This window comes from Canis lupus, unplaced genomic scaffold, assembly GCF_011100685.1.
Source record: "Canis lupus familiaris isolate Mischka breed German Shepherd unplaced genomic scaffold, alternate assembly UU_Cfam_GSD_1.0 chrUn_S1882H2081, whole genome shotgun sequence".
Classification (NCBI taxonomy): domain Eukaryota; kingdom Metazoa; phylum Chordata; class Mammalia; order Carnivora; family Canidae; genus Canis; species Canis lupus.
Window position 1 is genome coordinate 54,286 of NW_023330745.1, and position 10,154 is coordinate 64,439.

General features: G+C 58.5%; 1 protein-coding gene across 1 annotated transcript; it reads right to left on the minus strand.

The window, feature by feature from the left end:
* Positions 1–5,439: 5,439 nt before the first annotated feature.
* LOC119878751 (sodium- and chloride-dependent creatine transporter 1-like) lies at positions 5,440–6,614 on the minus strand. Its single transcript, XM_038589327.1, has 3 exons — positions 6,537–6,614; positions 6,149–6,287; positions 5,440–6,031 (listed from the first exon to the last, which is right to left on the minus strand). The coding sequence occupies exons 1-3, from the start codon at positions 6,612–6,614 to the stop codon at positions 5,946–5,948; spliced, it is 303 nt and encodes a 100-aa protein (XP_038445255.1). The 3' UTR covers positions 5,440–5,945.
* Positions 6,615–10,154: the final 3,540 nt, after the last annotated feature.

Genomic DNA, 10,154 nt, shown 5'->3' on the forward strand with positions numbered 1-10,154 from the left:
GGATCACGTTGGATATAAAGCGCAAGAACTACGTTGTGCCTATAAAAGAATGCATACGGCACACCATGGAACCTACAGTCATTACAAGGATATTAATCCAATCCCACCAACAATCCTATCTGACAACCTAGGCGAAATGGAGTAAATTCTTCAAAGACACAACGTGCTAAGAGCCACGCAAGACGATGTAGCAAATGCGCAAAGGCCTAGATGTATTAGAGATAATGAGTCCGTAATTAAAACCCTTCCAAAGGAGAACACGCAAGGCCAGGATAGTTTCACCGGAAAATCGTACCAAATACGGAAGGAAGAAATTATACCAATTCTCTACAATCTCTTCCAGAAGACAGAAGCGCAGGAAATACTTCCGAAGCCACTCTACGAGGCCAGCGTTACCCTAACACCAAAACCAAACAGACACAGTGTAAGAAAGCTACAGACCGCTCTCTCTCTCGCCAACACAGATGCAAAAGTCCTCAAGAAAATTTTATCAAATCGAGGGGGATCCCCGGGCGGCTCAGCGATTTGGCACCTGCCTTCGGCCCGGGGCGTGGTCCTGGGGTCTCGGGATCGAGTCCCTCGTCGGGCGCCTTGCATGGAGCCTGCTTCTCCCTCTAACTGGGTCTCTGCCTCTCTTTCTCTCTCTCTCTGTCTCTCATGAATAAATAAATAAAAATCTTTAAGAAAAAGAAACTATTATCAAATCAAATCCAATAACGTATCCGACGAACTACGCATCACTACGAAGTGAAATTTATCCCATGCGTGCAAGGATGGCGCAACGTGTGAAGATCAGTTAACATGCTCTATCACATCAATAGGCTAAAAAAGACAAATTATATAATCTGATCAAGATACCAGAAAAGGGTTTGGCATAATTCAACCCCTACTCCTCGATCGAAACGTGCTCAGCAAACTAGGACTAGAAGGTAACTTCCTAAGCTCGATAAGGAACATCTGTAAAGCAATCGACGGTTAACATCCTACTGAATGGTGAGAAATTAAAAGCTTCCCTGTTAAGATCGGGAACTCGCAAGGAGGGGATCCCTGAGTGGCTCAGCGGTTTGGCGCCTGCCTTTGCCCAGGGTGTGACCCTGGAGTCCGGGGATCGAGTCCCACGTCGGGCTCCCTGCGTGGAGCCTGCTTCTTCCCTCTGCCTGGTCTCTGCCTCTCTCTGCCTCTCTCTGTGTCTCTCATAGGTAAATACATAAAATCTTTTTTACAAAAGTAAAATAATTTACTTTTTTCTAATTTTTTTTAAATTTCTATTATTTATGATAGTCACACAGAGAGAGAGAGAGAAGCAGAGACACAGGCAGAGGGAGAAGCAGGCTCCATGCACCGGGGGCCCGACGTGGGATTCGATCCCGGGTCTCCAGGATCACGCCCCGGGCCAAAGGCAGGCGCTAAACCGCTGCGCCACCCAGGGATCCCAAAAGTAAAATAATTTAAACAGAGAGGGCTTTGAGGGACAAATCGACATACAGATTACAATTCAGGAACAATAGAAGGTTCACAAACATACCTCGTCCAGAAAGACCAAATCAGCAGGCAGGTGTCATCTAACACGTGATGCTGGGGGAAAAAGCAAAATCCTGTCAGCTTTTCACAGCAAAATTATTCTTAGGCGGATAAGAAGAGGTAAATATAAGACAGGAAACTTTTTAAAGATATTCTATTGACAATACACACTCAAGACGAAGGGAAACCTCTGCATCAAACAGGCAACGGAAGGGATCACACGTCAAACCTGGTGCGTACCGACCTATGAATAAAGAGGCAATTGAAGAAACATCTGCCATCTGTATAACAAAACACTAATATCCTATTAATTGTAAAAGCTCATTATAAAGGGTTCAAATATCCAAGCCATGAGGATACAAAAACAAAGCGAACCAAAAGGATGACAAGACAATTCTCAGAGAGGGAGGAACAGAATGACTTGTTAGTCAACTATGAAAAAACTCAGGGCGGTTAATAAAGAAACGTGCATCGAAAGAAACTACCACTTTCCCCGATGCAGACAGCAGGTCGGTACGGGGGAGGTCCGACCCCGGGGGGAGGAGGTCGACCCATACACCTTCCCACCCACACTGGCCAAGATCCTAGAGCCTTCGTGCTGAGGGACCCGTCGCAAAGCCTCTTGGGATAAACTCCGCGCACGTGTGCTTGTGTTCTACAAATACACACATGGTCGTAGTGACAGACGATGTCACCGTCACAGAGGAACGTACACTGGGCCGCCCCGCAGCACCGGGTCTGCGGTCGCCGCACCCCCACAGCGGCACTGCCCCACGGGGTATCCCGAACCCCAAGTGGCTGTTGAGCATCACTCAACGGGGGGAGGGGTGTAGGTGTCAAGTGCACGCGGAATTAGGAAAACACCGTGACTGGAATGCAAAATACCCTCGTTAATACTCTTACTGACTATACACGGCCCAACGATCATATGTGGGATAGGACTGGGTTCAGTAAAACGGATGGAAATTATTTTGTCCCTTTTTTTTTTTTTTTTTTTTTTTTTCTTGGCTCCCTTAGTAAGTTCCCAAAGAGTTTCTCCTGCACGTTTTCGTGGTGAGTTCATTCCGGAGTGTGTCATGGGCTTTACGTCCCGGGACACGGGGCCCTGCTGACCCTTACTAGTTACCGCTTTATTTAGGGAGGCTCTTAGCTTTGTACTTCCACGGGGCCACTTTGCTGAGTGCTCTTATTTGTAATGTTCTCCAGTAGGATCACCGTGTGTCGTCAGGCAGGCAGTCATAGCATCCTGAAATGATGATTACTGTACCTCCTTCTGTTAGATATTTCTACTTACGTCTTTTTTCTCCGTGCCTGGTTTAATTTTTCTACTTGACACGATAATCGCGTGGAATCATAGTGGTCATACGCAGTATGTGTGTTTTGCTCCGACTTCAATGGAGATGCTCCTCCTGCTCTTTGGATTCAGAAACTGTTGGTAGAAATACGTAATGTAAAGTAAGAATTCCCCTCGTCTGACTAGATCAATGTTTTTTTCCTTTTTAATAAAGCAAAAAGGACATTCGATCTTGTTGAGGCTTCTGTAACGTCTGTGGAGAATGATCACGTGTTCTTCACTTTAGATCGATTTAAAATGGTGTATGAGTTCCACAGATTTTCTAACACGGACCATCCTACATTACACTCCCCAGTCAATCCCTCTTGGTCACGTTTATTTTTTTATCGAGGCGTAGCTGACGTACATACTATGTTAGTTTCCGATGCACGGCACAGGGATTCAACATTTTATACGTAGGAGGCGACCACCGATGGGTCTATCTACCACCTGTCACCACGCAAAGTTGTTAAGATACAACTGACTGGGATCCCTGGGTGGCTCAGCGGTTCGGCGCCTGCCTTTGGCTCAGGGCCCGATCATGGAGCCCCCGGGTCGAGTCCCACGTCGGGCTCCCGGTGCATGGAGCCGGCTGCTCCCTCTGCCTGTGTCTCTGCCTCTCTCTCTCTCTCTATGTCTATCATGAATAAATAAATAAAATATTTAAAAAGTATATAATTGAGTACATTCCCTATGGTGTACATTGCATCCCTGGGTCTTATTTATTTTAAAACTGGAAGTTTTGTACCTCTTAATCTCCTTCCCCTATTTTACTTATCCTCCCACTCGCTGGTGGTCTGTGAAGCACCAGATCGTTCTCTGTATCCTAAGTGTTTGTGCTTTATTTCGTTTTTTTTACATTCCACATACAAGTGAAATCGTACCACTTCTCAAATTTATCAGTTGTGTTATTTTCCTGATTAACTGACTCCTGCATTTTTATTGCATGTTTCCTTCCCTAGTTATTCTTTGGCTTATTTCTGGCCTGTGTCCTCATGATTTGCAGTGGATACTTTATTCATTTTCATATTTTCTGGCTCATTCACACAAGTAGGTAAGGCTATATACATGTTTTTCCTGGGCTTTTTTGGAAAGATTTTATTTATTTATTCATGAGAGACAGAGAGAGAGGCTGAGACACAGGCAGAGGGAGGAGCAGGCCCGAAGCAGGGAGCCCGACAGGTCTTTGAAGCCATTGTGTTATCCTTGTCATTTTCTAGATACTCTCAAGTTTTCTCCTGGATATATTCTTTGAATCGACGTTTAAGGCGGTATTTTTTTTTTTTTTTTTTTTTTTTTAAGGCGGTATTTAAAATTTTCCAGATGACAGGGTGGCTTTCACTTTGTATATTTTTAAGGGTATTATGTATTTATTCATCACAGCACCGAATGGTAGAGGCAGAGAGAGAAGCAGGCTCCGTGCTCCCAGGTCTTTGTTTGGTGGGGGCCTGCTGCTCCCTCTCCCTCTGCCTGCTGCTCCCCCTGCTTGTGCGCACTCTGTGTGTGTGTCTGTGTCAACAAAATGAACATCTTTGAAAAAATACTGTAGCTTTACATAACCCACGTAGTCCCGTCTTATGCATACCACCCGGCACAAGAGAACTTCCTGTGATGATGGAAATGTTCTGTGAGATCCAGAAGCCGCTAGCCACACATGGCTATTAAGCACTCGACACCACACGAGTGTCGTTAAGGAAAGCAATTTTTGATTTCAATTAATTACAGGTAAATAGTCACAGATGACCAGCGGCCACCATATAGGACAGTGCAGCTCTGGACAGTGTCTTTATTCCCACGATGGGCATCAAGTGTCCCTCCTTCCCTTTCCACAACCATTCACATTGATCACATTGTACTTTTCTCTAAATGCTTATGTTTCTACATTTATTTATTCATTTTCTAAATGAATTTATTTATTTATTCATGAGAGACACACACAGAGAGAGGCAGAGACGCAGGCAGAGACGCAGGCAGAGGGAGAAGCAGGCAGAGACGCAGGCAGAGACGCAGGCAGAGGGAGAAGCAGGCCCCATGCAGGGAGCCCGATGCGGGACTCGATCCTGGGACTCGAGGACCACGCCCCGGGCCGAAGGCAGGCGGCGAACCGCTGAGCCACCCAGGGAAGCCCGGCGTATTATTTTCATGTTGAGTCACACAGGTCCCAGAAGCAAGAAAAGCAAGGAGGAGAAGAGAAAGACGATCAGCAAAGTAGAGAGGCTGCAGGTCAGGATCACAATTACGATCTAGTTACAGACGACGGCCTCGACGAAGACGCTGCGCGTCTATAAAGCACTGAGCTCCCGTTATCAACCTCCCTGTACTTGACCCTTGAACAAAACAGGTTTGAATCTGAGGGGCCCACTCCTGTGCTGAAGTTTTCAACAAACACAGCCTAGGACTAAGGTTTTTTTCTCCTGTTTCTGGTTTTATTCACATTTCCCTTCCCCCGCTCACCTCCTGGGCAGAAGGCAGTCTGTGGCATACATACCCCGCAGCAGGCCTGTCACTCAGCTGTTTATGCCGTCGGCGAGGCACGCACTCACCGGTAGCCTGTTGGTAGTAAGGTTTCGAGTCGAGGGAGTCGAGGGTCACACGCATTCTTCTGTGGTGCGGGGTGGCGGCTCTGTTGTGCAAGGGTCGAGTGTACTTCTCGGGGATTTAAAGAGGGAATTTGAGCATGCTCGACGTTTCCAGCTTTAGACTGTCCCTGTGTACTCATTCCGTGTTGCAGGTGTCTTTAATTTTTTTCCCCAAGATTAACTTGCCAAGTTGACACAGAGAGAGAGAGGGGGAGAGCGCGAGCGAGCGAGCGCACAAGCGGGAGGGGCTGCCGAGGGAGAGGGAGAGGCAGGCTCCGTGGTGAGCAGGGAACCCCACGTGGGGCTGGATCGCAACCCCCGCGAGCATGACGTGAGCCCCCACGGCAGGTGCTCAACCGAGCCGCCCAGGCGCCCTCCGTGTGTCCTGAGACCGACTTGCCTTTTCGTGCAAAGTTGGTCAGCGCCGCTGAGAGCCTCCACGAGGCATAAACCCGGGCTGGAGAGGGACAGGAGGCGGTCGCCGGCCTCCGAGGAGGACCCAGCGTTCTGGCTCACGGCAGGCGATACGGCGTCAGCGCACGATCCATCCTTCTCTTCGGAAACTCCCACCCCGTGCTCGCAACGCACCGCTGCCGGGCTGGAAGGTAACCCGGGTCGGAGCGGCTGCCCACAGCTGGAGACAGGCCGGAGAAGGGGTGCGAGGGGCTGTGCGGCCCGGCCGCGCCCTCCTCCCGTTGCGCGCACGTGCCCTCACCTGCGAGCGGGGACCCCAGCTTGGACCAGTCGGGCTTGAGATGGTAGATGATGCCATCCAGGGCGCCGGGCAGCAGCACTCCGCGCACCAGCAGCACGACGAGGACCACGTAGGAGAAGGTAGCGGTGAAGTACACGATCTGCGGGGGGCGGGCGGCTCAGAGGGGGCCCCGGCCCGGCGGGATGGCCAGGGGACCAGGCCGGGGGCTCGGAGGTCCAGCGGGAGGCCGGCCGGCGGCCGCGCCGTCCTCCTCGAGGCCTCGGCTCCTCCCGGGGAGGCTGTGTGCTCGGCTCGGGCAGCAGCAGCAGCAGCCCCGCGGCGCGCAGGTGACCCACGGGGTGGGGCAGGGGGACGGGCAGGGCCTGGACGGGGGGGGGGTCGGGGGTACCTGTCCGACCGCCTCCAGATGCTCCAGGACCCGGCGCAGGTGATCAGCGGGCTGGGGCCAGGCGGGGCGGCGGCGCATGCGCGGGCTGGGCGGGTCGGAGTCACGTGCCAGCCGCCTCCCTAGCCCCCCCCGTCCCTACCACCCCCCCCGCCCCCCGCTCCTGCCAGGCTCGGCGCAGGCGCCCCAGGGAGCGCGGGTGACGTCAGCTGGCGAGAGGCGGGGCCTCCTGAGGTAGCCTCGGCCGCTTCGGGACGCGGGCCACGCGTTCCATCCGGGCATCTGCGCCCCCCCCACCCCGCGGGCTTGGCGGGAAGCAGCGATGCGGGCGGCGTGTGCGCAGGCGCCGTGCGTGCCCGCAGCGGCCTTGCGCCGAGGGGCGGGGCTTCGCGAGCGGGCGGGCGGGCGAGCGAGGCGGAGCGTCGAGGAGGAGTGCGGGCGGCCTCGCGCGGGGCTCTGGGCAGGCGGGCGTAAGTGGCGGCGGCGGCCATGCAGGCCCCAGGGGACGGCGAGGGCGGCGCGGCAGGCGGGGCGGAGGGCGGCGCGGGCAGCCGTGAAGGCGAGGGTGGCCCGCGCCCGGAGCGGAGGGCGAGGCGGTCAGGGCCCCTCCCCAGGCCGAGGTTGCCCCGCAGCCCGCGGGGCCCCTTGGGGACGTGCCGCCCGAGGTCATGTTCGCCCCGAGCCGATTGCTGGAGTTGTATCTTTTCCGCGGAGGGGGCCCTGGGCGGGGCGCGGCGGGGTCGGTTGGGGGCGTGGCGGCCGCCCTGGGGGGGCGGGAGGGGCAGCGGGGCCAACGGCCTGGAGAGGCGACCTGAGGGGCCAAGGTTGGGGCCTAGGAGGGGACGGGGGCGGTTGGGGCCTGGGAGGGGACGGGGGCGGTTGGGGCCTGGGAGGGGACGGGGGCGCTTGGGGCCTAGGAGGGGACGGGGGCGCTTGGGGCCTAGGAGGGGACGGAGTCGCTTGGGGCCTAGCAGGGGACGAGGCGGTTGGGGCCTAGGAGGGGACGGGGCCGCTTGGGGCCTAGGAGGGGACGGGGTCGCTTGGGGCCTAGCAGGGGACGAGGCGCTTGGGGCCTAGCAGGGGACGAGGCGCTTGGGGCCTAGGAGGGGACCGGGCGCTTGGGGCCTGGGAGGGGACGGGGCTGCTTGGGGCCTAGGAGGGGACGGGCCCGCTTGGGGCCTGGGAGGAGACAGGGGCGGCCTGGGCGACCCTCTGCCTCGAGGGCTGAGCAGGCCTCGGGCCCCCGGAGATTGAGCAGCGGACGGTGCCTTAACCGCGCCCCCAGCAAGCTGACGGTGCCCTTCCGGACACCACTGGAGGCGGAGATGGCGCGCAGGTCCCTCGCACCGTATGTCCAGCGTCCCCGAGGACTAGTTCAGAAGGAGCTGACGGTGAACGGCAGCGCCCTGGCCATGTGAGTGCTGCGAGGCGGGGAGCGGCGGTCGGAGGCGGGGCGCGGGGTACGGGGAGGAGCGGGGATCCCGGGCGGGGGGCGGGTGGGGTGGGGGGGGGACGAGGAGGGGCGCACGGGCTGGGCGGGGGAAGGACGGGAGGGGCGCGGGTGCCGGGCGGTCTGTGTCTCCCCAGGCCCCCACGGAGGCCCTGCTCACCCCCAACCCCCTGTTCCTTTGCCCGCCCTGCAGTAGATGGACTGCCGAGGACCCGGTCTTCTTCCGCATTTCCGTGAACGCCTTCCTGGACCAGCTGTCCCTGGTGATGCGAAACATTCGAGGCTTTGGGTCCCCGCCAATGCGAAGCCTGGGCCGGGGGGGGGAAAGAGAACCGACACCTAAAGCCGCGCCCCCGCCCCCGCAGGCGCGGCTCGGGCCGTCGTCGGTACCTGCCGTCGTTGCCGACCCGCTATCAGAGCCCCACGTTTTTCCCCCGCAGCGGGCCCCGGGTGCCTCCTGGTGCCCTCGAGTTCTTAGCTTTCCCTGGCCTCGGGGGAGCGGGCCCTGCTTGTTGGTTGCTGCAGAAAATAAAGCCGAGTTCACTGTTTCGGGTCTGAGGTTCTTTTCTCGGCTCCGGCGCCTCCAGGCTTCCTCGCCGTTGCTCTCCCTGGGGCGGGAGGTTCTGGGAGCCCCGTGCCGCCAGCACAAGGTTCTTGGCGACAGCCTGGGGAAGGGAAACTGCAGCCCCACGTCCAGGACTGAATGCTGTCGGGGTCCCGGAGTGCTCTCCCGGTTCCCCCCCCCCCGCCCCCACCGTGCGGGTACCGCACCATATACCGGGCGGGCGACAGCTGGACGGGCTCTTTAAAGACTTTATTTCCTGCTTCCTGAAAAGCAGAGCGGCAAGGCCACAGGCGGCGGGAGAGGCAGGCCCCATGCGGGGAGCCCGACTCGGGACTCGACCCCGGGTCTCCGGGATCTCGCAGGGGGCCCCGAGGGGCCCTTAGAGCGCCAGCGCCGTCGCGCTCCGGGTCTCCCGTTGCGGGCGCTGACGCCAGGCGGTTCGCGGCCGGGGTCTGCGGGAACGCTCGCGTCCTCGCGCCGCACCCGGGAGGTGCGTTCACCGCGTTGGTCCCCTGCCTGGTCTTGAGCCGCTCGGTCCGCGGTCCACGGTCCGCGGCGCACGCTTGCCCTCCGGAAACACGCCCTCCCGCCGCTAGGCTGCTCTCCCCACGTCCCACCAGGCTGGCCGCCTGCCCGAGGAAACGGCGCGCTGGGAACGTGGGGAACAACCGCACGCCCGACTTGGGGATTTCCTGGCCCCCTGGCCCTGAGCACCATGCCCCCCACGCCCCCGCCAGGGGCGCCCCGGGCCTGGGCAGGTCACCGCCTGCGAGCCCCGCACTGAGGATTCCACCTTTGCGGCTGCGTCCCCCCCCCGCCCCCAGCTTTGCTCCGGTGCTTCCTCTGCACGCAGACGGGTTCCCGTGAGCCTTGCTCCTAGGGGTAGGGCCGGGGCGCCTGAGCGGACGCCTCCCTTCTGCTCCCGCCGAGGTCGCGGCCCTGGGCTGCAGCCTCGCACCCCTCTCCCTGCGCAGCAGGGAGTCGGCTTTTTGACGAGTCTCTGTCCCTCTGCCCGGCCCCTCCAATAAACAGATACACGGTTTTTGTTAAAAAGGCGAATCAGTGGCACCAGAGCAGCTCTTAGGGCAGAACCCGGTTTGCACCGCCCCGAGGCAGGCCCTTTCCCGGACCGGCTGATGCGCCCCGGCCCGCCCGGGGTGAGGTCTCCGTTCTGGCCGGTGGGGACGGCCGGGGGGGGGGGGGGGGGGGGGCGTGTGCTGCGTGGGGCGGCGGTGACCCTCGCCTGGGGCCCCGTCCTTTCCCGGCCTCGGGCGGGGCTCCCCCGGGGCCCCCCTGCAGCTCTCCGCCCCAGGGGCTCCACCCTGGCCCTCAGCGCCCCCCACTCTCGGCTCCGTCTCCAAGTCACGGAGGCTCCACGCGGCCACACCCGCGCGCTCCACACCGCAAGCTGGGGCACGGCCCGGTGCGCCTCGAGTCTCGGCCTCCCCCGGGGCGCTGCCCCGGACCAGCTTCCAGCCGCTGCGGTCACAGCCTGCTACTCAGGGGCCCCCTGGGGGCGGTCCGGGCGCTGGTCCCCTCACGCGCCTGAGCAGGCAATCGGCCTTTGCAGCCTGGATGGCCCACGGGCGCGGGAAGGACAGCAGCG

What these genes read in the sequence shown, in the direction of transcription:
- LOC119878751 (XM_038589327.1), bottom strand. Translation starts at nt 6,614, where the DNA reads ATGCGCCGCCGCCCCGCCTGGCCCCAGCCCGCTGATCACCTGCGCCGG. An exon ending in ATCTGGAGGCGGTCGGACAG is followed by an intron (nt 6,288 to 6,536) that starts GTACCCCCGACC and finishes CGCCCCCCGCAG; the next exon opens with ATCGTGTACTTCACCGCTAC. An exon ending in GCTGGGGTCCCCGCTCGCAG is followed by an intron (nt 6,032 to 6,148) that starts GTGAGGGCACGT and finishes GTTACCTTCCAG; the next exon opens with CCCGGCAGCGGTGCGTTGCG.